Genomic DNA, 27,573 nt, shown 5'->3' with positions numbered 1-27,573 from the left:
CTGGGTTTTAGTGGTAACTCTTTTAGCTCTACATTTTTTTTTTTCTTGCATTCAGAAGCCAACTAAATCTCACCTGGGTGTGTAGGATGAAAACTACGGCTATGTGGATTCCAAAAAGCTGCACTCTTGATTTTATTTTTGGTGGAGAGAAAACATTTATATAACTCAGATAACTTTCTTTCTTTAATTAGGAACTTGAACATCAGAGAGGAGCCCTTATGAATGAAATCCAAGCTGCAAAAAACTCTTGGTTTAGCAAAACCCTGAACTCTATCAAAACGGCCACGGGCACGCAGCCGCTGCAGCCGCCACAGGCCACCCAGCCCCCCAAGGAGAGCACATAGTTCCAGCCTCACCCAAGCACAGGAGCACAACGATCAAAGCGACGGAAACCCAGGAAGAGTCCTGGTGTCCCTTTGAAAGGAAGGGAAGGAGGCCAGAAAGCAAGCCAGGATCTTTCAGTAGCTCTCAATCTTTCTCGAATGACACTTTTCAAAGGGGTGTTACTTAAATTAACCTGATTTATGTTGAATACCTGTGTTTGTGCTTCATGGAAGGCCATGTTCCGATCCATCATAGTATTATTACACATTATTTTATATGCCTGATGTCTGGTTGGAAATAAGTAATTCAGAGCTAAATGCTTTTTATTTAGAACTAATTATTCATAATTATTTTTATCTTACATGAAAATGGAGATGTCTTTTATTCCAAGGTTGAATTGATAGGAAGATATTTGTCACAGCAAAAAAAAAAAAAGATTGAAACCAAAACCTCGTAACTTTTCAGGACTTACTCAGATAAAGCACACTGTGGGGCCAGCCATGACCGTCAGGTTTCCTCTTGAAAGTGATTCCCTGGACAGCGATAAACCTATCCGAAGGAAAGAACAGGTCTGGGGTCGGACAGTTCCCAAAGAGAATTAGTTAATTTCCAGATGTACCCCACAGAAAATAAAAATAAAGTGCCAAGAACCATGGAATAAGATAGGCTATTGAGAACACACACTAGATAAAAAAGAACTGAGGTTTTTATAAATGCAGGATAAAATAAATCACTTTGGTCCTGGTCTCCTAACAGGTCCTTTTCAGAATTCCACAGGAGAATCACAAGTTCCTAAGTAAGAATACAGTTGTGCCTTCTGGCAAATGTGAAGTCAGAAGTGGATATTACAAGTTTCATCTTTAGGAGACCTTTACCAGAGAAGCCTGAAAAGGCCCAGGAACAGTTACTGTGCTTAGAATGGAATGTAGAACCAGGGACAGAGTATTTGTTTAATGTTGACATATACTTTGTGAAGGAAACACTAATATACTCTAACTTTGTTAAAGTTATGAAATGGGAAATAGAGGTCAGCTTCATATCACCTTAATTTAATATTAGGCCCCTTTTTCTGAGTTCTGTAGCTTCCTAAGAATGTGCCCTTGGTACCCCTAGATGAAGAGATGCAAATGCATTTGTAACATTTTCAATTGCATATAAAACCTTTATAGATATACTTATCTCATGGAAAGGCAAAGCTATTGTGTAAAAGTTGATGGAAATATTTTTTTCAATTATATTTAACATGTCTTTATAAATAGTCTTTGCAGGAAATCCTTTGGTAAGGGAGAAACAAATTTTCCCATTTTTTAAGCTGTTTTGGAGGCCTTCGGTCCTTTTACGTCAACCAAACTACTGTCGTCTGTGTACAGTAACATTTATTGATGCTCATCCTTGGCTTCACTGTTGAACATATTCTTTGCAGAGGATCTTAAACCCTGTAGTGGCAGAGTGACTCTCATCTGTGCCATATGTTGCAGTTAAAAGTAACACACTCTTGGAAGTAAAAATCATGTTAAGAGCCATCTCAAGTCCAGGAGCATGCACTACAAGTTACTCATGGTGGATCCTCTCCTCTAAAATAATCATTAAACTCTAAAAAGTGAAGTTCCCCTCATCGGTAAGTGTTTGTATCATCTATAGCCCATAAAATTGATGTGGTGGTTTGTTATCCTTCATTACACTCATCAAATAATACTTTTCTTACAGAATTCCTTTTTTTTTTTTTTCCGTCCTGACATCTTTCATCATAGTTTTCATTTCCTTTCACCCCAAAGGAAAATAACTCAGCATTCTGAGTATGTGTTGACTTTAACATTCCCTATGTGGTGGTTTAGAAAAGTTAATATTTTTTTTTTGTAAAATATAATGGCTAGAAAATTGCATCTTGGTACTTGTTTTTGTAAATCATTTAGTAAAATTTGTTAGCTTTTCTGGTACTTTATGCTTTGATCCCAAGAAGCCTTGTACAAGTTGCCTTATCAGATGGCTAGCTAAATTAAGGATGTTCTTTTGTGTTTTGTGAATCTCGTAATTCTACTGTACAGAGCTCTTTTTACATTGCACAGAATGCCTCAGTTGCATACTTTTCCTTAAAAGGGTAGTTGAGAGAGAACTAGCTGTAGGTTCAGTTCTTACCTGTAGACCTGGCTCAGTTTTTTAGCCCCTAACATTTGCTTCTTTAAACAAAATCACCAGGTACAAACATTGTAAACATTTAATCTGTTGCATTTTAACTCTTTTAACAGATTATAATGGCCATCTATAGATTTTTTTTTTTCCTCCTCCAGTTCCACATCATACTTGGATATGTGTATTAGTATCATAGTCTAAACTGTCCCTCACTACAATGCCTGTGGGTGAGTAGCAATAGCAAATACAGAAAGAAAGAAAATTCAAAAGTTGGTATATGATATTATTCATACAATGTTACAATAGCACTATCCCAGACCACATGCCTTTCAACATATATTGTTTCATGCATTCCAGCATTAAGTATCTGCTAGTTTTATCTTGAAGTATATTTGAGAATTCATACTCTTCTTTTGATTTTAGAAAGAGGTTGACCAGCTCAAATATCCAGGAAAATTTCAAATATTTCAGAATGTTTTTCATCTTGTATAACATTCCTCCAAAAATCCAACACTTGCAGCATTCTGAAAAGTGAAGAGTTCTCCTTTCATTAAATTCTTCAATATAAGAGAATGAAGTTCAATTTGATAATTCAGTCATTAGCTTTTATATCTTGAGAATCTTAACACATTCCTTAGAGCTGAAAGAAACGAAGTTGAATTTTTCACTGCATATGTTTTCTAGCTTCCCACATCCTGAGCCATGGCACAATTTGGTTATATTTAGTTTCATATAATTTAATGCAAAGAAATTCTCAGTTACCTAATGTTCTGTATATGAGTGCCTATCAGAAACACTAATAGGAATGTCACATAGGCCTATGGCCTACCTTTCCATGCAACCAATAATTCTCCATCCCTCTCCCAACTATTTAGTTGGTGGTTTGTTCTTCATTGGCTTTCTTAAAATTTCCATAATAAAGTAGAAATGCAATCTTTGTACTGATGTTGGGATGTTTAATAGTATTTATCTGGTTTCATTGTTTTTGAAACTTGCGTCCTCTTATACTATGTATTAACATTTATGTTTCTCAAACCCTTACTCCATTTTCCTAAAATACTTTGCAGTTGATAACTAGTAGCTTCATTTCCTAGCTGAAGTGAGAGAAACAAGAAAATACACAATTTAAGGCACAAGAGATGAGAGATCCTTAAAGGAATGGATTCATTTCTGAGGATAAGAATCACACTTGTAACTAATGTAAGGGATTGAGTTTTCTTTTACTTTAGTTGAGATCAGTCTACTAATTATTCTGGTAAGGTGGTTGTCCAATTTCATGATTGTATTAGGGAAAAAGAAGCTTTTAAAAAGTGAGTATTTTCTCTCTCTGGCACAGAACACTTTTACTTAGTAAGATAATTCTGTTGTATAACTTACTCTTAAAAAAAAATTCTTCTCCTCTTGCTTCAAGTATAGGTAAACGAGAGCATGAACAAACTATTGTTTGATTTGAATGCTGTGAGATTTGTGTGTGTGTGATTGGTGATTGGTATAATTTTATACGGCTTATCCCTGCCTCTTTGGTATACCCTGGTACCATTCAACTGAATATGCACATGGTGATCGGATACAGAAGGCCACACCCAGCTCGGCGGCCTGTGTTTCCTACTACCAGATAAAAAACTCTTGCCCTCTAGTTGCCATGCTGATGGTCACATTGAACTGGAACTGCTCCAGAACATCTTCCTGTCTCATAGTGGCTTCCATGTAACACAGCAGAGCCCTTAGGGATTGTCTTATCTTTCAAGAGCTACCAAAATGAAAACTTGCATGTGGGCTGCACCTCGATAGGAAATGATCATCTTGAGTTGTAAGGAGAAAAGTGGATGTTTATGAGTAGCTTAGTGACTAGTCAGCTGTCAGACATTCCTGTCTTAGCTCCCATCTAAAAGACTACATGTCAAGCTTAGCTACTAGTGTGTTTGCTCCCTGCTATAAAAACATCTTCATCAACGTGTCCCACTCTCCCTGCCTCCACCCCTGGTTTTTCATTAGTGGTATTCTGGAAACTTTTTAAAAAAAGAATCATTGAGTAGAAAATGAATATTTTAAGTTACTTTCCTTTTTCATTGGCAATAAATTAACATGTAAAATCTTTTCTGTTGAAATGTAACTTTTAATAACTATATATTATATATGGAATAAAATATAGGAAACTGAATGACAAGGACATAAATTCGTCAAGACTCTGGTGTCATGAAAGCACAAGAATAAAGCCTGGAATTGGTCCCAGAATCCAAGATCGTAATAGCCTTTGCATCAGTTTCTCTATTTTTGGTATTCTGCATAATGTATGGATCCTTAATTCAAATAAGAAAGAAAGTTTCTCAGTCAGCCTCACTTCATTTCTTTCAACTCCTACCTTTCCCTTGCTGAGGAGGTAGTAGAAATTCTATGCCATCTGTTTTTACGAATTCTATGATTTTGCCCATGGCTTCTCCAATGAAAACAGGTTCCAGAATAAAGGAGTTGATTAGCTCAAACAGTGCTAATTGACTACGAAAGAAATTAGTGAGCAGCCTCTCTCCTCTATCAACTGACCAATTAGATGTTTCCATTATTCCATGTATTATGTATAGTACACTCTATAAATGTAAATGTAATGCTTGTTAAGAAAAGTGCAATTTATTGTACATTGTCCCAACAAATGTTTACTTTTATAATTGTTATGAACTTGAATTGGATTAATATCTTGTTTTCATGTGTGAATGAAGCCTTGTGAAATAAACAAATGCAACCGAGAAGGTAGCAAGGTGACTGTTTTTGTGAGCCAGTGATGTTCTCAATGCTTTGTGTTGCCCCTTTGGCCCCATTAAGCAGTAATAAACATTTGTTCTAAAATCCATCTATGTCTTTTTTGATTTTTTTTCTAGCTGACTTTATTCTGAATCATCTGAACCTGGCGTTGGTGAAAAGCTTCTTATCTGGTACTAGACTCTAGTCCTTGTAGCAAGGAGAAATAAACAGGAGTTTGCTCTGGGCGATTCCCTGCAAGACGACACCCTGTGCAGAGGCACAGCCAAGTGCCCTGTGTGCCTCTCTGTAAGGATTCCTTGGTTGCAAGGAACAAACTCTCTCAAGCTAACCTAGTAATAATAAGGTAGTTCATTAAAAGGGAAGAAATTTATTTAGCTCATCATACCAAAGGCCAAACTGTTGGGCCTGAAGAGGCACAGGGACAAGGGGCTGGAATGTGAACAATTGTTCTCATAATCACTCTTCTGCTTGTCTTGACAGGTGATGCTTTGCTGCTGCTGCTGTCTCTGAAAAGAGGCCCCCTCTGCTTCAAAGTGTGTAACCTCCAGGTTTATATGCCGTCTTCAACTGACCAGCAGAGATGGACTGGCATCTCAGTGTCCCAATTCAAAATCTTGCAACAATCTGATTGGCTAATATTGGATTGGGTGGCTGCTGCTCATCTTTCAGGGAACAATCCAGTGCATGACATCATGTAATTCAGGCAGAACTCTGAAAACTCCATAGGCTCTCCTGAAGTGGAGGCAGGGTACAGAAATTGCGATTTGCACTGGGTTCTAATTTGCATTTTGTTCTGGGTGTCCCTGGAGCCAAATGAGGGGCTTCACTGGTGGCTCATGGTAAAGCCTCTGCCTGCAATGCGGGAGACCCGGGTTCGATCCCTGGGTGGGGAAGATCCCCTGGAGAAGGAAATGGCAACCCACTCCAATACTCTTGCATGGAAAATTCCATGGATGGAGGAGCCTGGTAGGCTACAGTCCATGGGGTTGCAAAGAGTTGGACACGACTGAGAGACTTAAAGCCAGATTAGTCAGCTCCTCTTAGAATTCATGTATTTAAAAAATATTAATCAGAGATTGTGAAATTAGTTTGTGCCCCAAACCCTGACTACAGACATCTTTTGTTTGGCCCATGTAGCAATTAAAACAATGAGAAATTTTATATAAAAAGTAAAACCATCAAATTATCCTGAAAATATCTACTGAGCTTGGCAGTTACAAGGTCATGAATGGTCCTGTCATGAAAAGTAAGTGGAACTCGCTGTTCATTATTGATTAAAGGTCCTAGGCTTTGTGAAGTTACCTGTTAACCTGTAGGTTTTTGTCCAGGAGGGACGCAAATCCCATTTTCTTTCCAGTGGAATAGATGACTCCAAGTTAGATATAGTTCTACTCTGTAGGACAGTAAGTAGTTTGTGTCCAACTTTACAACCTTACACTAATATTCCATTGCTAAATTGTCTATAAATACCTAGCTGTGCAAATGCACTTTTTGACAGTTTTAACAAGGTACTGGTTCCCTCACTGGTTTATGCAATGAGTTGTATAAAGTATTTGTTAATATTCATTTTTTATTTGCATGAGAATCAATTTCACCTTTTTGAAATTATGCTTTTAACAAAACTTTTGAGCACTGTCAAAGGGACACTCAGAGCAAAATCTTTTTAAGATTTTTTTGATGTGGACCATTTTTAAAGTCTTTATTGAATCTGTTACAATACTGCTTCTGTTTTATGTTTTGTTTTTCAGCTGTGAGGCCTGGGATCTTAGTTCCCCCTACCAGGGACTGAACCTGCACCCACTGCATTGGAAGGCAAAGTCTTAACTGCTGTACCACTAGGGAAGTCCAGAATAAAATCTTTTGAAAGTTTAATTGCAAAATAAGTTTGTGAGGAAGTTCAGGCTTTAGAAGAACAAGCTTGCCAAACAGAAATTACAAGAATTTATAGGAAGAAACTACACAATTTCCAAGGATAGAGTCTATAATTAGTTTGTTCATGGTTCTCACACTACGATCCATATTTTTAGACATCAGCATTGCAAAAATCAGAGACAAAGCGTTTGATTTTAGGGAGTCTTAATTTCAGAGGAAAGGCTCAGGTTCTCGAGTTTATTTGCAGGACTAGAACTAGATACCGTGACCCTGATGTGTGTGTCGATGGTGGTCTGCTTTTATCTCAGGATACAACGTTCTTCACTTTTTTCCCCTTGATTTGGGAATCTGATGTACCCAGTAACTCCTGATGGAAGGAGTGCAAGGAGTCAGTTTGCTTCTACATCATACATGGAAGGACAATTATAGGATACAACTGGAGAGAAGCAGCATTGAATTTCTGTTAAAAATGGGAAATTCTAAGGTGTTTTTAAGCGCTGACAGAAAAAGCTATGTGATGATCTGGAGGAAAACCATTCCAGACTGAAAGAAAGCACAGAGCACAGACCTGGAGGTGAGAACAAACTCAGTGGATTCAAGGAGTGACAAAACTGCCAGTGTTGTCGTCAGGGAGAGGGGAGGCCGGTGAGAGATGAGTTCCGGCAGATAAGGGATCGCAAAGGTGAAATTTAAGATCATGTAGGACAGTCCAGGTTGTGTAAGGAGTTTGGATTCTATTCGTTTGAAAAAGATTACCTTGGCTACTCTGGAAAACTAACTGTAAAGGCCCAGTGGGAAAGCAGAGAAGCCAGCTAAGAGGCTAACAGTCCAGACAAAATACTCATGCCTTGGTCTTGGGTGGTAGCAGTGGAGGTTGTGAGAAGTGGTTTTATTCTCAACATACTTTGAAAGCCACCAGGACTTGGCAGAGGAAGGGATGTAGGACTGAAACTGAAGACTCAAGTATGACTCCTTGGTCTGAGCCACAAAGAGAATGAGGTGACCTTCACAGAGAGGAGAATAACTGGAAAAGCTGATCTGGGGTGTGAGGATGAGAAATCCGGAGGTGTTTTTTTTTTTCTTTTCCTGGTTGGTTTGTTTTTCAGATAAGCTGAATTTGATGTGCTCATCAGACATCCAAGCAGAGGCAGAGCCTGGAGCTCAGAGGAGTGGTGCAACTGAGCAGAGATTTTCGAGTCACTGGTAACTGGTGGTATTTAAAACTGTGACCTTAGGCTATCTGGTGGGAGAATTTGCCCCAAGTGTATAATCGAGCAAATTTAAAAATCACTGAGTTAGGTCAGTTTCTCACACAGTGAAATGGGATATTTATTCCTATTTAATTAAGTACCTAAAGAATTCCAAGTTTCCAGTTAGACTTTTTTGTTTTGGCTGTGCTTCAGGGCTTGTGGGATCTTAGTTCCCTGACCAGGGACTGAACCCAGGCCTCAGCAGTGAAAGACAAGTCCTAACTATTGGGCACTAAGGAATTCCCTAGACGCTTTTTTTTTTTTTTAAACTTGAGATGTAACTAAAACAAACAAACAAACAAACCCACAGATCTTAGGAGTTAGTTCTATGAATTCTGACAATGGCATGTATCAGTGTAACATTTCTATCATTCAGGGAAAATTCCCTCCTGGGCCTACTTAAATATAGCTTTTAGTTAACTATATGGCTTTCCTAGTGGATCAAACAGTAAAGAATCTGCCTGGAATGCAGCAGACCCTGGGGTTCCATCCCTGGTTGGGGAAGATCCCCCGGAGAAGGGAATAGCAATCTATTCCAGTATTCTCGCGTGGAGAATTCCACGGTTAGGGGAGCCTTGCGGGCTACAGCTCATTAGAACACACAAAAGAAAACGCAAATTACAGTTCAATGAAATTTCTACAATGTGAACACATCTGTAACCAGCATCCACAGCAAGAAAACAAAATACTGTTTGAACCGCAAAAGCCCCCTTGTGGTTCCTTTCTGTCACTGTCTCTCCCGCTTAAAGAAAGACTAACCGGATTTTTAATGTCTCGCAGTTTTAGACTTCGTTTAAAGGGAACCAAACGATAGGACTTCCTCCTGGCTTCTTTACCTTTAACCAGGTTTGAAATTCGTGCACGTTGTGCATACCTGTAGTTTGTTTTTGTACTGCCCTTCACATTCTTGACCATGATAACGGTCCGCCTGCTGTTTATACTCCCTTTTTCCTCCTTTGACTTGCTGTTTCTAAGCTCTACCTCGGACGACTTTAAAACTGAATGCGGGCTATTTGACTTCTCAGGGGTTATTGTTTATGCTTTCGACGGGCTGCCAAAAGCTAAAATAATCTGAAAAGAGTTAAGGGTCTTAGGAAGAGAGAGAACGGGAGCTAGAACAAGAGCAGAACGCATCCCCAGAAAAGCTTGGCTCACATTTTCTACAGTCGATGTTGTTCAGTCGCTATCTGTGGTCTACAGGCTCACTAAAACCGACTCCAAACCTGGGTGACAACTAGAGATTCGCAGAATGGTCGGTGAGGGCTCCACGGAAGCGCTTCCACGGTGTACGGAGGGAAGGGGTAAAAAAAGAGAGAGAGTCGCTCAGTCACGTCCGACTCTTTGCAACCCCATTAACTATTATAGCCCGCCAAGCTCCTCTGTGCACGGGGTTTTCCAGGGAAGAATACTGGAGTGGGTTGCGAGACCGCAAACGTGGGGCCCACGGAGACACCCATTTATTACTACCCTTACTCTCCGAGCCGCGACCGCGGGTCCGGGTCACGTGCAACCCCTCCTCCTCCTCCTCCTCCCCTGGTCCGTAGTGACGTCACCACGTCGTACACGCTAAATCGTGACGTCTCCAGGTGCAGCTATATTACTTGCCCCGACGAGCTAAAGGGTCCTGTCACGTGGCCAATGCAACTCCACATCCTCTCGCGGTCTGTGATGACGTAACCACGTTGTACACGCTAAGTCGTGAAGTCTCCAGAGCACCAGAACCTAGTGAAAATTAAACTATTCTCTTCAGGACTCTGCAGTTAACGTTCTTGTTCCTTCTCACTTTAACATAAATAGGTTTCCTTTCCTCCCCTTTTTTTTTGGCCTCGTACAAGTTCACAAATTAGTCTTACACAAGATGGCCGCCTCGATGGCCCCGGGTCCTAGAGCGCACGGAAACAACCGACTCTGTTGTCAATTTCCGGTTTGGACCCCGCAGATTTCCGGGGTTGGGTTATGGTTATTACCATACGGAAGGCAGCAGTTCGGAGCGGCGACTGCGCGGGCGGGACAAACGGGGTCAAAGTATACTCAGTAGAGTTTCCCGGGCTGGATCCGGTGGAGGCATTACTCTTCTCGAACTGCCGGTTTGATCGCGAGAATTGAGTGTTGCTAAGAGACGAGATGGGTGGGGCGGGGCCAGGAGAGGCGAGGCGGGGCCGAGCCCGGCAGGCGGTGCTTGAGGCTGGTTGGGCGGTGGCGAAGGACTCGCGAAGGTTCCAGAGGCGCCGCGTGCGGGAGGCGGGCCGAAATCTCGCGCAGGGTCAGGTGTGCTCGCAAGCTGCGTCCGCCGCTACTCGTGCCGGTGTTGTCTGCGCTCGCGGTGAGAGCGCTCGGTGCGGCGTTTCCCGTTCTCCGTCCTACGCCGCTGCAGCCCGGGCCTTGCCTGAAGCAACCCGACCATGTCTTCAGCTTTGGAGGAGGTAAGGAGTTCGGCCCCATTTTCCTCCCTCGGCCTTGCTGCTCCTTTCCGCTCCGTCTCCCGCCCGTTTCCCGTGCCAAGCTGCCCTTCGGCCGCCGGCGGCACCTGCCAGTCGGGCCGCCCGCCTGCGTCCTCGGGTTCCCGCCCAACCGAAGCGGCCTCGGTGCCGACCCGGCTGCTGCAGGCCTCGGGGCCTCCGCTTGCCCCCGGAAAGTTGCCTTCCGACGCCTCCCCGGCTCGGTGTGGGTGAGCGGGAGATGTGTTGAGGTTCCCGGTGGCAGGTATGTGCGGTGGTGGGCCTGAGGGCTGGTCACCTTCACGTTATTCTCAGGCTCCTCCGCTCGCGTTACACTAGCCTGAGGACGTGAAGCTTGGTTAAATTACGGCTGATTGCAAAAACTGTTGTTCCATGGTAGAGGGCGGTTGGAAATGGGAAAATTTCGGTCCTAGCACTTAAATGTCTTAGTCATGTTTTCTCTGCACACACTTTGGACAAGTTATGGTGCTTCTGTGGGCCACAGTAGTATCCATTTCATGGAGTCGTAAAGACCAAGAGCTATAAATGTTCAAAACATTTATAGCTTGGCAAAACAGCAATCTGCTATAGGTGTTTTAAAAAATAAATAAACTGGAAAGTTAGTTGAAACTTGGTAGTGGTAAATAGCTTTTTCTCTTTTAAGCCGTGTAAACTGAACAGAGGCAGGTTTTTTGGTGACTGCGCCGTTACAGAATGGGAATCACACTTGCATTGCTCTTTTACTGACTCAAGATGTCAATACTGTTATTTACGGTAAAGTATTGAGTATCCACTGACTAGATTTGTTCTTTGGAAATCTTCTGATTAATATGAGCAAGACTGGGAAATCTCACACTTGACTTAAGTGATTCTGAAAATTTGCTTTAAATGAAGAAAACGCGCATGTGTGTGTTATTCTAGATAACTTGCCACAAGTTTGTTATGTGTTAAATATAGGCCTGATGGTACCATGTGCCCGGAGGAAAGTGTATCTGAAGTGGCTTTTTTGTTGTTCAGTCGCTCAGTCGTGTCCGACTCTTTGGGACCCCATGGACTGCAGCATGCCAGGCTTCCCTGTCCATCACCAACTCCTGGCTGGAGCTTGCTCAGACTCATGTCCATCGAGTCGGTGATGCCATCCAACCATCTTGTCTTCTGTTGTCCCCTTTTCCTTACCCTCAATCTTTCCCAGCATCAGGGTCTTTTCCAATGAGTCAGTTCTTCACATCAGGTAGCCAAAGTATTGGAACTTAAGCATCAGTCCTTCCAATGAATATTCAGGATTGATTTTCTTTAGGATGGACTGGTTTGATCTTGCAGTCCAAGGGACTCAACATTCTTCTCCACCACCACCCTTGGAACGCAACAGGCTTCGGTGCTCAGCCTTCTTTATGGTCCATAAGGAAGTGGCTTTACAGTCGTACATATGGATAGTTCAGTATTAGTCATCTTCAAAGTAGGGAGCTTTCTAATTGCAGTGTATACATTTAGGGACACTTTGGATTTTTGGTTTTGTTTGAGATAAAACTCACAGGTTTTAACCATTTTCAAGTGTACAGGGCAGTGCTTTTTAGTATGTTCACTGTGTTGTGCAGTCATCAACACTGTATAATTTTTCAACCCTCAGAGAAATCTATCAAGCAGCCATTAAGCCGTCACTTCCCATTACTCCCCGCCAGCTCCCAGCAGTCTGGTTGTGTCTATGGATTTGCCTATTGTAAGCATTTCATGTAAGTGGAATGTTACAATATATGACCGTTTGCTTTTTGGCTTCTTTTACTTAGCATATTGTTTTCAAGTTCATTCCTTGGTGAAGCATGTATTTCTTTATATGGCTGAATAGTATTCTTTTGTTTGGATATACCACATTTTCTTTATTCATAAATTGATAGACACTTGGATGATTTCACTCTCTGGGCCCCTAGAACGTTGTTGCCCTGAATACTTGTGTACAGCTTTTTATGTGGATATATGGTTTTCAAATCTCTAGGTATATATCTGGGAGTGGAATTGTAGGGTCGTGTGGTAACTAAGAAACTGCTGAACTCCTTTCCAAAGTGCACCATTTTACATTGCCACAAACAGTGTATGGAGGTTTCAATTTCTGCACATCCTCAACAACACTTGTTTGCTGGAGTTTGTTGTTAGTCATCCTAGTGGATGTGAAGTGGATTTACTATGTTTGCTTAATGATGTTAAGCATCCTTTTCTGCGCTTGGTGGCCATTTGTGTATCTTTGAAGAAATGTCTGCGCAAATCCTTTGCCTGTTTTGAGGCACTTTGGTTTTAACGCTTCCTGGTGAAGAATCTGGAAATAAAAGACTACGTTTATGAAGAGGGATAAAAGGGAGATGTGGTTTTGCGTAAGGAAAACAAATGAATACTTAGACAAATTAGGTAAGAAATGCTGTACCTAAGGTATGTGTACAGGAAAAGTCCCAAGGGATCAGTTTTATTGGTCAGATGTCTGCAAATAACAGAGAACTGAGGAATTGCCTTCAACAGACCTGCTGTAAGTTGCTTCAGACTTTGAGTGCATATCTTATTTTTGTAGTACTATAGAGTTAGACTGGCTGTAGAGAGGGTTTAGGGATCTCTTGCATAATTCTCAGTTTCTTTTTCTCCTGGAAGAAGGATTCTTATTTCAGTCAAGACGTAAAACCTCTTTTGTTTAGACTATACATTTTCATTTGTTAAGTCCTTATTCTGAAAACAGAATATACTCATCGTGCATTTTAATTTTTTTGTCATCTTGCTATTATGATGTGAATTTTTAAAACCATGATAACAGAAAAGATTGATTTGAACTAAAAGGAACTTGGTACTATGCTTAAAAGATGAGTTTGCAATTTTTGTCTTAGTAACATGAGTTTTGGGAGGCAGGGATAGAATTTGGACAGGAGACTGGGCACAGTTGAACTTTTTATACCAAGTTAGCAGTTACAGATAGGTGAAACAAGGGCATCTGAGTTAAATGAGATAAAAGACCTGAGGTAAAAGGCATTCATACAGAAAAATGCAAAAAGTCTTTGCATTTTCTAAGACTCCTAAGAAACACTTTCAAGCTGTACTTTGGATATTATACCAAGTTATCAAGCATTTAAATATTTTTACATTGAACCTTACATGATCCTGGCTATAATGTCAGTCTTCCTGTCAAATTGCTAGTATCAAGTGAGAATGTAAAATCATTTTGACAAAAATGAATCCCTTGTTTATAAAGATCTTGTGCATTTGCAGTAGGTCAAAGGATAAGTGGGAAAAAGTTTTTAAGCCCATTAATTTTTTAACAGTGTCTTGGTCTCTCTCTAGAAAGAAATAGAAATAGACTTGGGTAGGCCATGTATTGCTGTGAGAAGAAAAAACAGGTGGCATTTTCAGTGATCCAGGAGTGTGTTGGATTGTTTGCCCAGGTTTTTCCCCTCTACTGTGCAACCAAGTCCCAGACTTCTGATGGTAAAATTAACCAGGAGCTTTAGAATCAGGCAACTAATTAGAAGAAATATATCTTTTTTTTATCTTTGGTCTTAAAATAGTAAACTTTTCTATTTATACTATTTGGGGTGGGAAGATCATTGAGGACCAATCGTTATTGGAAAGTAGAGGATTACCTCAGTCAAGTAGCTGTACCATTTCACCATGCTTATCATGTACTCATTTATTTTAATATTTAAAAAATTCCTAATATCTGATGACAGGACGGCATGTTACAATGAAATCCATGAATCCCTTTTTATTGAATTTATTCATCTTATCAGAAAATATTTATAAATCACAAACGTATCTGAACAAAATTTTTTAAAACAAAGGCAGATAGCAAACAGTCTACCAAACTGGAAAAATTTGGCTTGATTACCTATTGTTCATTCCAAGTTTTCCTTTTTAAAAGAAAGGGAGCTTGAGTTATTTATAATTCAGTAGGCTGGAGGAAAGACTCCTAGTTGCTACCAATCCTGGAAAATTTAAGTGACCCTCTGTCTTATTCTTAGCTCTTATAGTTCAGTGAGTTGAAGTGATCAATATGCATAATATCAGATTATCTTGTTTATCATATCTAATTTATCTTTTATTTTAACACAGCTTCAGAAAGATCTAGAAGAGGTGAAGGTGCTGCTGGAAAAAGCCACTAGGAAAAGAGTACGTGATGCCTTGACAGCTGAAAAATCCAAGATTGAGACAGAAATGAAGAATAAGATGCAGCAGAAATCACAGAGGAAAGCAGAACTTACAGAAAATGAGAAGCCAGCTGCTGTGGTTGCTCCTATTACAACAGGATATACAGTGAAAATCAGTAATTATGGTATGGCTTGTTCCTCACATCACATCCAGCTCTTTCTGCCTCTGAGGAGGCCCGTTCTTCAGTAGAGACTAACAAAATCATTTTTGAAAAGTTTTGAGTGTTTTTGGTGATTCGAAATAGAGGACCCGTCAGCTCTTATTTAATAAGATGGTTTTTAAGAGATTAGAAAGGAACCTATTCTGAGATATATTCAATGTATATGGACTCAGCTTTGTGTCTGTATGTATTCATCAAAGAAAATTTGGATAATAGAAAAAAACATGAAGGAGAAAATAATAGTAATTCTACCACCCAGAGATTCTCCAGTAATAACCATAATACTGTTTAGAATACAATATTTTATAAGGGATATATTGCATGTCCCAATAAAACACATGTACAGTTTTAAACTGAAGTAAGCATTATTCAGTACTTGTTTATTTTACCATAAAATTGTAAGCATTCAGTATTTCCAACTCATTGGTAATAGTAATGTGATATATTGATATATGTTAGCTTGCTATGTATTTAAAAAACTCCCGTGTGTGTGTATACACTTCTCTTTAGATTTGCTGAGTTTTCATGTGTATCTTTTACTGGAGTATCGCTGCCTTACAGTGTTGTGGTAGTTTCTGTTGTACAGCACCGTGAATCGGCTCTGGGTGTACTTACGTCTCCTCTTTTTGGATTTCCTTCCCATTTAGGTCACCACAGAGCACTGAGTCGAGTTCCCTGTACTATACAGTCAGTTCTTATTAGTTTATCTGTTTTGTACACAGCAGTGTGTATATGTAAATCCCAGTCCATCCCACAACCCCCCCATTCACCCCTGGTATCCGTGTTTGTTCTCTATATTTGTGTGTCTTATTTTTACTTTGCAGATAAGTTCACCTATACCGTTTTTCTCTTGCTGACTCACTTCACTCTAAGGCAATCTCTTGGTCCATTCACATCTCTGCAAATGGCACAATTTTTTTCCTTTTTATGCTGAGTAATATTCCATTGTATATATGTACCACTCTTCTTGATTCATTCCTCTAGATGGATATCTAGGTTCCTTCCATGTCCTGGCTGTTATAAACAGTGCATCAGTGAACATTGGGATGCATGTATCTTTTGAATTACAGTTTTCTGGTGTATGCCCAGAAGTGAGATTGCTGGATCATTTGGTAATTCTGTTTTTACTTTAAGGAACCTCCAGACTGTTCTCCATTGCGACTACACCAACTACATTCCCACCAACAGTGTAGGAGGGTTCCCCTTTCTCCTTACCTTCTCCAGCATTTGTTGTTTGTAGATTTTTTGATGAAGACTAGTTTCATATATGTGGACAGCTTTTTGTCTTCCTGTTTCCTATTTCACTTTGCCAAACAACCACCCATATTAACTGTGGAAGGGAATCCAATTAAATTCAAAAAACATTTCTGAGCATCTAATACCTTGTATTGTACTTGGACTTGTGAATACACAACAGTGAGCAAGACCCAGTCCCTGCTTATGGTGTGTTTGGGACATAGACATACACCTGGTACCATAACAACATCATAATACCATTTTTCCTCAGTTGACTGTAGGCTTTATTTTGGAAGCAATACAGATGAGCTCTCACGAAGGCAGGGATAATCTTTTTTACTTTGTGCTCTCAATACCTAGCACATAGTAAGTACTTAATAAATACTTGCTTAACCGAATAAAGCTTTAAAGTATTATGAGACTATAACTGATAAAATAACTCTGCTGGAAGGTAAGAGTCAGGGAGAATTAGAAGAAATATCTCAGTTTAAAAGGTGGGTTCAGCAGTTGTGAAGAAAAGAGAATTCTATGAGCAAAGGACATAAAGAGATATGAAGGTCATCATGTGTTTTGAGTATTGTCATAGCAAAAAGCAGTTTAAGTGATGTGCTGCAGTACTGTTGGAAATATGCTAAGTACTTCTTTGACTATAAAAAACTGGCCTGAAGGTGGTAGGGTTATGGCATCTTAACTAGGAATCTAGGTTTGTGTTTAGGGAGAAATTGTTGTCGGTGTGGAGGATGGGTTGAATGGCTGGGAACAAACTAAATGAAGTTCTCCAGAACCCTCTAGCACATTTTTTTTTTTTTTTAAAAACACTGCATTTCTATTCTACTGGACCAGGTAAGAAAATGTCATATATATAGTATACAATAAATACATTAAAATACATTTTGTTATGTAACATGCTTTTTATGTGATATTTGTGTGTTTTCTGTAAACAATTCATCTAGGTTAGAGACTAAATAGTTTGATAATATATACTGAAATAACGTATTTTAGATGTTAGGTTAGTCAAATTTGGTGTATTTGGATGAATTTGACTCTAAATTTGACTCTAAATTATCAGGGAAAGGGATTGAGGAAGCTAGGATTGCATTTGTTGAACTGCTTAGAGAAGTGGATATGATTATGGAATTAGATAATACTGATTAGACAAAACTGATGTTTAGCCATCTAGCTTAGTGGAGATTATCAATACTTAGAACAAAATTATTTCCATAAAACAGGGAAATGAGCTGTTCTTTAGGAATGTAAATACGTTTTATTAGATAGTTAAATGAACTAGATAGTTAAATAAGTTAAATAAATTAGATAGTTAAACTATCCTATTCCTTATTCGAAGGAATAAAAAACACGGGTTTTGTGTTCAAGTAAATCTGGATTTGAGTCCGTGTTATGTATCACTAGCTAGGTGCCTAACTTTGGGTCGATTACTTAGCTGCTTTGAAGCTCAATTTTTCCATCTAAAAAAATCTCTAAATTTTTATTTCATGTTTCTATTAGTAGATTTTTATCTGAATTTTTTTTTATGAGCTATATGCATTTGCTGTTCCAGAGATAGTATCAGGCTTTACTCCTCTTGTTTTCTGTTGTTATTGTTACCAGGATGGGACCAGTCAGATAAGTTTGTGAAAATCTACATCACCTTACCTGGAGTTCATCAAGTGCCTGCTGAGAGTGTGCAGGTGAATTTCACAGAGAGGTGAGTTCTCAACAGTGGAGAAGATTGCTTTATAATGGGTCCTTTCCTTTGCAGTTTCTAAAGTTCTGCTTGAGTATTAATTATCCTTTACATCTGCTTTAAAAGTTGAGTCTTCTGCTCTGAGATGGCCAAATGCACATCCTGAAATAGAACTGTGGCTTTTTTCCCACAGGAACTGATTATCACCTTTTATAGAACCAGAAAGATAATGTACTCACTATTGTGTTGTAGGTCATTTGATCTTTTGGTAAAGAACCTAAATGGAAAGAGTTACTCCATGATTGTGAACAATCTCTTGAAACCCATCTCTGTGGAAGGCAGTTCAAAAAAGGTAAGTTTACATTTTTGGTCATAATATTGTGAAATCTTATGAAATGAAGACGAACTGGAATTAACTTACCCTGCTGCTTGTGTTTTAAGTAAAGTTTTATTTGGCCGTACCCATGCTCACCTGTGTACGTGTTGTCCGTGGCTGCCTTTGTACTACAATGGCAAGGTTCAGTAGCTACAGCACACCATGTGGCCCACAAAGCCTTAAATGTTAAACTTATCTAGTAGCTCCTCACAGAAAAAGTTTGCCAGCTCCTGCTCTAGAAAAGTAGATTATAAGAATACTGCATTAGAATCAGGAGAGTATTGAACAAACAAAATAGTTAAGAATGAGACTTGGGTTTTAATGCCAGGTTTATCACTTATTGTGACCTTTGGCAGCTCACTTCATCACTTTGTACCTCAGTTTTCTCATTTGTACAGTGGCAATAAAATTTGTTTCACAAAATTAAAATAAAGTATCTTTGAAAATATTTTTCACTGATTCACATAATCTCTCTTCTCTACCTAATTTAAATAAACGAAGTTTAATGCCTCTGGTATATAGATGTGCCATTCTGCTGTGTTTATATAGTTATGTAGCAGCTGAAAGGTAATATTAGAATATAGTTTAATGATTAGCTTATGACTCACTGCTCCTTTCTTTGTCCACTAATGGCATAGTTGAAGGTAGTACTCAGAGAACTCCTACAGTCGTATGACTATTTGTTGAAAGGGTCGTATATTCTTGCTCTTTTTGCATACTCACCTTCCACGCTCCTTAACCAGTACTGCCTGATAGGATTTTCTGCATGACTCTGACTGCTGTTACATATTATTCTGTCCTTCAGTCATCAAAGTCCAGCATTCCTCCTCATTTTCAAATAGACCAACATCATCCCTTCTTGGAACCTTTCTCCTTGCTGTGTCAACTACCTGGAAGGCCCTCTTTTGCTAGATCTTGGGCCACAGCTCATTTCACCTCTGAAAGGCTTTCTGAGTAAAGTTCCTTCCTTAGTTCCCACTAATACCCTCTTTAATCTCCCCCAGTCCCGTTAATACCCTCTTTATTTTGATAGCACCTACTATTTGAAGGTATTCCAGTTTTACTTGTGTATTATTTCATTTCTCCATGAGTCTTCAGACTCCAGCCTATTTATAAAACTATTACTAACACCTAAACAGGTCCTGTACATAACAGTAACTCAAGTAATTGAGTAAATAATTATATTCTAAATATTCATGCTTATCACCATGTGTTCTAAGTTGTACCTGTTTTCTACTTTTTTCCTAGGTCAAGACAGATACAGTTCTTATCTTATGTAGAAAGAAAGCAGAAAACACACGGTGGGACTACCTGACTCAGGTTGAAAAAGAATGCAAAGAGAAAGAGTGAGTCTATTTTCATTTCTTTGAGAATTATAATGTATTTTTTGCTAGGATTATAGATTTTCATTGATAATAGTCTGTAATTTATATTATATTTGTATTATAGTCTATATAATTTGACCCCTTACCTTCTAATGTCCTCTGACTAACAAACCCAGTTATCTCACGTCTGCTTCAGCTTGTCAGAGGGCACCAGAAGAGGGCATGCGTCTGGCAGGTTGCTTCTGAAGGAGGTCTTTGTACTTGTGGTTGGTGGTTTTGTGCCAGCTCTTACCCCTGGGCTGTGGTGCTTCTATACAGATAACTCTGCTCATTCTGGGAGATTGCACTTCAGTAGTTACAGAGTAGCCCAGATACCCATATACAGTTTTTGAGTTCCACAAGTTTCTGCTATATAATTAGAATTTCACTATCACTGGTGGGCATCCCTCGTAGTTCAGTTGGTAAAGAATCTGCCTGCAATGCAAGAGACCTGGGTTTGATTCCTGGGTTGGGAAGATCCCCTTGGAGAAGGAAATGGCAATCCACTCCAGTATTCTTGCCTGGAAAATTCCATGAACAGAGGAACCTGGTGGGCTACAGTCCATGGGGTTGCAAGAATCAGACACGACTTAGTGACTAAACCACCACCACCATCACTGGTATAGAGTGAAAAAGAGAATATTTTTATCCTACTTAGTAATGGCTATTCTGAAAAAAATGTTTATTCAGAGCTACTTCCATTCTAGGTCAAACATTCCTCTTGTTCTCCTGCAGGGGTAATGTACTACATTGAGTCAATTAACCATCCACATCTCTCACTCCCCCTTCCCATAGCCACTGGGCATTTCAGTTGTGGTTGGCTAAGGTTAGGCATTATCCGTGGAATTGCTTTTAAATCTAGAATGGATCACCTGAATATAGGAACCTGTCTTACTGTATCCCAAGAATCTGGCATTTAATGAGGTGAGTGGAAAAGTTAATGGGCCCAGGTTGCACACTGATTGAACTAGAAGTGTGCTTTTATACCACCAAGCTCAAGACGCCTGTAATTCAGTCTTAAGAGGAAGGCTTTTCTAATTAAAATATATATGTGCTTCAGTATGTGTCTTATGTGTTACAGTGTATGTTTATTTTTCTCTCAATGAAAATTTCAAATTACATGAGGAAACATGGTTAAAACATTAAAACAGTTCAGAAAGGTAAATGATTATTTACTTACCTTTCCTGCTAAAACTCACCTAAAATGCCAGGGTCCCAAGATAACAACCCCTTAACCATTTTTGATGACCATTCTTGATGAGCTAAGTATGGGTGTATATTGTCTTAGATACATTTGTGCATGTTTTGATTCTTTCTTTGAGGATTCTATCTGACTCTTATCTCATGTACTTCCTACAGCCTCATTGGTCTTTCTGTACATAGTAATCATAAGGTATAAAATATCATAATTATATATATATTCCTCCACTCTTCATAGTGTATTTTTTTTTTTTAATAGAAAGCCCTCCTATGACACTGAAACAGATCCTAGTGAGGGATTAATGAATGTTCTAAAGAAAATTTATGAAGATGGAGATGATGATATGAAGCGAACCATTAATAAAGCCTGGGTGGAATCAAGAGAAAAGCAAGCCAAAGGAGATACAGACTTCTGAGACTTTAAAGTCTTTTCGGGAACTGTGATGTGGAAAAATGATGTTTCCAATAAGGAAATGTTGCTGAGCTGCACAAATCTGACATATTACTACTTACACAGCCTTCTCCTAAGTAAAGGCAATGAATTCTCCACTTCCTGCTGGGGGATTTATTTAAATAGAATTCGCTTATTAAACACTTCCTACACGGATGGTTTCTTTAGTAACCAGGTCATTTTATTCAAGAAGAGTAATGTATTCTGGTGTGAAATGTAAAAAAGCAAGTCTTGCCTAATGAAAATGCCACATTGTGTGTATTATTGTTCAGCTAAGAGGTAGAAAACAAAGTTCGTGCTTGCCTTTCAGTTCCTGACATCAGCTCCCACCAGTGTAAGAATAAGTAGAAATAAAGCCTGAATTTTTACATAAAATGCAAATTTGTACCTGTGTTTTAAGGTGGTTATAGAGGTTGATCGCTTTCCTCCCACAGCTTAAGTAATGCATGTATCACCATGGCCTAATAAGCTAATCACAAATATTTTTCTCTAGGCTTAAATACATTTATGAATAAATTAGAACTAAATCTAAACATAATAGACAAACACATTTGTATGGTACTAACAAGGAAGTTTTGCTATGGATCAGATAGATGTCTTATCAAAACAGTAACCGTAAAGCAACAATAAATGTGAAAATCCATGTATTTTATGCTCAGTAAAGTTAGTAAAGCTGTTCTGTCCAAGAGTATGTCAGAAATGTCAGGTTTTTAGGGGTATTGTTTATTTAAAAGGTTATTATTCCTCCTAAAATGACAAGAGCAAGATGCAGAACCCCCACAATAACCAAAAACATTGAAAGAATTCTAAAATTATTAACATTTCCTTGTAAAAAGGAATGTAAGTGACCTTTAACATACAAAAATACCTTGTTCAGAAGAGGAATAATTTTAAAACCGTCTAAAACATGCTGTTACAGTATGGGGCAATACATACATGGTAATGGAATAAAGAGGTTGAGAAACTTAAAACTTGTATAGAGGAATACTTGGTGGTATTTACCAGAATTATATATGTATGTATCCCTCTCAATTCTACTAGGCCCTTTCCCAAAGATAACCCTGGCAAAAATTTGGAGTGATACTGAGGTATACACAAGATCAGAGAGATACCCAAATGTCAATGCATAGGGGAGTGGATGAGTAAACTAGTACTTTGAAACATCTACACAGAAAGTACTGATATGCACCAAAAAATGAAGATTGTTTCTATATACTGATATACAGTGATCAACCAGGATACAGTAAGTGGAAAAGCAAAGTGCAGAATGTTGTTTCTGTTAAACCTACCTTACTGTCGGCAAAGGTGAGAAATGTGAATACATAATATATATATTTGCATGTAAATAGACAATGGAAGAAAAAACTTTAATAAAAATGGCCACCAATAGGGAAAGAAAACAGATGGGATGGGAGCAATCCTGTGAATGTACTTTTTTCCATTGTTTTGACCACCTGAAATTTAAGAATTTAAAACCTAAAAACCTGGGGACAGATCAAGATGGCAGAATAAAAGTATGTGGAACTCACCTCATACAAATACAGCAAAAACACACCCACCTAAAGAATAATTCTCACCAAATGCCCGCTGAACACTGGCAAAAGATCTCATAGAACCAAAGTGGCAAGAAATATCACCACGTAGCTGGGTAGGATGAAACAAGAATCTGGGTGAGAACTGTGCCCCTGAGCTGTGACCAGTTTGCTCACCCTGGGATCCTTCACCAGCTGAAAGGTCAGCTGGGAAAGAGCCTCAGAGGCTCAGAGGAGGGTGCAACACCCAGGTTGTGGCAGGCAGGGAAGAAAGAGATCAGCACGGAGTCATGCCACCTCTCAGCACTTCCTAGCCCAAGTGAAGGGAATTGTACAGTAGTTTACAAAAACCTATCATAGAAAAGAATCTGAAAAAATACATATATATATGTGTGTGTGTATAGCTGAATCACTGTGGTACACGTGAAACATTATTGAATAAATCAACTACATTTCAATTAAAAAAAATCATGATCAAAACAAAGTACCTTAGGAATGAACTTGGTGGCTCAGCTGGTAAAGAGCCTGCAATGCAAGAGACTTGGTTTGATCTCCAGTTGGAAAGATTGCCTGGTGAAGGCAGTACTCTGGCTTGGAGAATTCCACGGACTGTATGGTCCATGGGGTCGCAAAGAGTTGGACAGGACTGAGCGATTTTCACTTCAGGAATGAATCTAATCAAGAAAGTGAAATACACGCTGAAAACTATAATAAACTGATAAAGGATATAGAAGGTGATTCAAAGAAACAGAAATGCCACGTTGTTGGATTAGAAGAATTAGTTACAATGGCCATGCTACCCAAAGCAATCTACAGGTGTAATGCAATCAATGTACCTGTGACATATTTCACAGAACTAGAACAAGTAATCCTAAAACTTACATAGAACCACAGAAGATCCAGAACTATCAATGCAATCCTTGGGAGGAAAAAAAAAAGCTGGAGGCATAACCCTCCTAGACTTCAGACAATACTACAAAGCTACACTAGGCAAAATAGTATGGTGTTGGCACAAAAACAGACATGGATCAGTTCAAGGGAACGGAAAGGCCAAAAATAAACCCACAGACCCGTGGTCAGTTATCTTCAATAAAGGAGGCAAGACTATATAATGGAGAAAAAGCCTCTTCTGCAAGTGGTGTTGGGAAAGCTGAACAGTTGCATGTAAATCCATGAAGTTAGAAACACTTCCTCACATACACAAAATATTCAGTGTCTCTCAATTAATCTATAATGGAAAAAAATCTGGAAAGGAATACGTATTTATGTGAATCACTTTGCTGTACACTGAAGTTAACAACACTGTAAGTCAACTATACTTCAATATTTTTAAAAAGAAAGAAAAACCCTAACGTTTGCAAACAAAATATGTAGTGTTATACTACTTTCAAGTGACCTTAGAATACAGTGTTTTGTCCATTTTCTAGGGACAAAAAAACCCCACACAAGTCATAATGCAATCATTACTATTAGTAGTAAAATTAGTAGTACATTGAAACCATATTTACGTATTATGTAATGACAGTACTAATTAGATGTCATTAGGAATTTAAGATTTTTTACAGTATAAAATCAGTATAAACTCAACAGTATAAAAGTACACATCTCCTAGCAATTGCCACCAAAAGGGCCTAAAAGCACTGATAATTCAGAATTCAATAGCAATGAGCAGCACCCTAAGGGCTCACATATAGTCTCTACCAACATTTCCTACTGAAAAATGGACCCTTAAAAAAAAGTATGAGGCAGGAAATAGACAAGGTAAGCCTGGGTTATCTTATGCCAGAAAGCAAAGGAACTATCAAATACCCTGTACCAAATTAACAGGTTACAGGACCCAAGAGTGAAAGGATTATTTTGAGCATCAAAATCATGTATGGAGGGGACTGAAACAAATACACAGAAAGTGTAAAACTGTCACTATCATAATGATAGTGAAAAATCATGTTACCTTTGGAAGTTGCTATAGCACCAACTTACTCTAAAAACTAATAGAAAATCATGTATGTATATCCAGTCTTTAAGAGTCTTATTTCAGGAAAATAAAATTAAGTTCCTTACAGAAAAATTCCAGCTAATGCAGAAAAAGTCATGGAATTTAGAAAATCACCATTCATTGAAACAGAGGTCAGGGTAACAACCATCAGTGAAATGCTAAAATCATTAGGTGACAGGCTAATAAATGGGGAACTTCAAATGCAGGGGTGAAGCTGACCCCTCCTGAATCCACTGAACTTGAATCAGGAGACAAGGGATGAGACTGCTGGCAAAGAAAACAGTGGAAGCAACGGCATCAAACAGTGAAACTGAAGTCACTTCAACGCATCAGAACGACGAAGCACAAGGCAAAGGCCGTATCAAGGAAGGCATCACATGTGTGAAGGAGCTCACACTGAAACACCAGCTGTCGGTTTTAAGCAAAGGAATGGCATGCTAGTTTGCTCTGCAGACAAATGACTAGAGCAAAAGCTAGACAACCAGATATGAGCCTTCTGATGTAATGGAACAGGATACACAGCATCCATTCCTAAAATATTAAACCTGAATCTGGTCAAGCCACTGGATGTAAATACTACTTTATAGGAATAGAGGACCAAGTTAAAGGACACATAAAGAGGCAAACAGCCAAATGTTGACATTCTACAGGACCAATAACCTGGCTCCTCCAACAAATGAATTACATGAAGAAAAAGGAGTAGGAGATGGCTTCCCACCCCCCACCCCCAAAAATGTGAACAGTACTTGATCCCTGATTCAAAGGAAAAGGTAGGTTGTCAATGATATTCCAGAAATCAGCAACTTTAATGTTCTAGTTATGATCTGTAATCAGTCAGTAAAGTCACTCAGTCGTGTCCAACTCTTTGCGACCCCATGAACTGCAGCACTCCAGGCTTCCCCGACCAGCATCAATTCCTGGAGCTTGCTCAAATCCATGTCCATCAAGTCGGTGATGCCATCCAACCATCTCATCCTCTGTCATCCCCTTCTCCTCCTGCCTTCAGTCCTTCCCAGCATCAGGGTCTTTTCCAGTGACTCAGTTCTTCGCATCAGGTGACCAAAGTATTGCAGTTTCAGCTTCAACGACTGTCAGTCCTTCCAATGAACATTCAGACTGACTTCCTTTAGGATTGATGATTTGATCTTTTTGCAGTCGAAGGGACTCTCAAGAGTCTTCTCCAACATCACAGTTCAAATACATCAATTCTTTGGCATTCAGCTTTCTTTATAGTCCAACTTCCACATCAATACATGACTACTGGAAAAACCATAGCCTTGACTTAACGGACCTTTGTTGACAAAGTAATGTCTCTGCTTTTGAATATGCTGTCTAGGTTGATCATAGCTTTTCTTCCAAGGAGCAAGCGTATTTTAATTTCATGGCTACAGTCACCATCTGCAGTGATTTTGGAGCCCCCCCAAATAGTCTGTCACTGTTTCCATTGTTTCCCCATCTATTTACCATGAAGTGATGGGACCAGATGCTACGATAATAGTTTTTAATGTTGAGTTTTAAGCCAGCTTTTGCACCCTCCTCTTTCACTTTTATCAAGAAGCTCCTCAGTTTCTTCACTTTCTGCCATAAGGGTGGTGTCATCTGCCTATCTGAGGTTATTGATATTTCTCCCGGAAACCTTGATTCCAGCTTGTGCTTTGTCCAGCCCAGCCATTTCACACGATATATTCTGCATATAAGTTAAATGAGCAGGGTGACAAAATACAGCCTTGACGTACTCCTTTCCCAATTTGGAACCAGTCTGTTGTTCCATGTCCAGTTCTAACTGTTGCTTCCTGATCTGCATACAGATTTCTCAGGAGGCAGATAAGGTGGTCTAGTATTCCCATCTCTTTAAGAATTTTCCAGTTTGTTGTTATCTACAGTCAAAGACTTTGGTGTAATCAATAAAGCAGAAGTTTCTCTGAAATTCTCTTGCCTTTTCAATGATCCAGTGGATCACTGGCAATTTGATCTATGGTTCCTTTGCCTTTCCTAAATCCAGCTTGAACATCTGGAAGTTCACGGTTCACATACTACTGAAGCCTGGCTTGGAGAATTTTGAGCATTACTTTGCTAGCGTGTGAGACAATTTCAATTGCGTGGTAGTTTGAACATTCTTTGGCATTGCCCTTCTTTGGGAATGGAATGAAAACTCACCTTTTCCAGTCCTGTGGCCACTGCTGAGTTTTCCAAATTTGCTGGCATATTGAGTGCAGCACTTTCAAAGCATCATCTTTTAGTATTTGAAATAGTTCAACTGGAATTCCATCACCTCCACTAGCTTTGTTCATGGTGATGGTTCCTAAGGTCCACTTGACTTAGCATTCCAGGATCTAGGTGAGTGGCTCTAGGTGAGTGATCACACCATCGTTGTTATCTGGGTCGTGAAGGTCTTTTTTGTATAGTTCTTCTGTATTCTTGCCACCTCTTCTTAATATCTTCTGCTTCTGTTAGGTCCATACCATTTCTGTCCTTTACTGAGCCCATCTTTGCCTAAGATGTTCCCTTGGTATCTCTAATTTTCTTGAAGAGATCTCTAGTCTTTCCCATTCTATTGTTTTCCTCTATTACTTTGTATTGATCACTGAGGAAGGCTTTCTTGTCTCTACTTGCTATTCTTTGGAACT

At 39.2% G+C, this 27,573-nt stretch overlaps 3 protein-coding genes across 7 annotated transcripts in view; 2 read left to right on the top strand and 1 right to left on the bottom strand.

The window, feature by feature from the left end:
• The window catches only part of RABGAP1L (RAB GTPase activating protein 1 like), a 669,536-nt gene extending 664,237 nt beyond the window's left edge, over positions 1 to 5,299 (top strand). For all 5 annotated transcript variants that reach the window (XM_043484703.1, XM_043484704.1, XM_043484711.1 and 2 more), the window contains one exon: positions 192 to 5,299. In XM_043484703.1, coding sequence (XP_043340638.1) covers positions 192 to 344 — 153 coding nt within the window. In that variant the 3' untranslated portion in view covers positions 345 to 5,299. The remainder of the gene's footprint in view (positions 1 to 191) is intronic.
• Positions 4,868 to 10,799, bottom strand: LOC122451794. Its single transcript, XM_043484717.1, has 2 exons — positions 9,807 to 10,799; positions 4,868 to 5,943 (listed from the first exon to the last, which is right to left on the bottom strand). Exon 1 carries the CDS (start codon positions 10,773 to 10,775, stop codon positions 10,446 to 10,448), a length of 330 nt encoding a protein of 109 aa, XP_043340652.1. The 5' UTR covers positions 10,776 to 10,799; the 3' UTR covers positions 4,868 to 5,943; positions 9,807 to 10,445.
• On the top strand, positions 10,618 to 21,793 carry LOC122451792 (calcyclin binding protein). Its single transcript, XM_043484716.1, has 6 exons — positions 10,618 to 10,756; positions 14,852 to 15,071; positions 17,952 to 18,048; positions 18,280 to 18,379; positions 19,652 to 19,749; positions 21,227 to 21,793. Exons 1-6 carry the CDS (start codon positions 10,736 to 10,738, stop codon positions 21,381 to 21,383), a joined length of 693 nt encoding a protein of 230 aa, XP_043340651.1. The 5' UTR covers positions 10,618 to 10,735; the 3' UTR covers positions 21,384 to 21,793.
• Positions 21,794 to 27,573: the final 5,780 nt, after the last annotated feature.

Source organism: Cervus canadensis, chromosome 13, assembly GCF_019320065.1.
Source record: "Cervus canadensis isolate Bull #8, Minnesota chromosome 13, ASM1932006v1, whole genome shotgun sequence".
NCBI lineage: Eukaryota > Metazoa > Chordata > Mammalia > Artiodactyla > Cervidae > Cervus > Cervus canadensis.
Note: the sequence above shows the minus strand (reverse complement) of the source record. Positions and strands in the feature narration are given on the sequence as shown.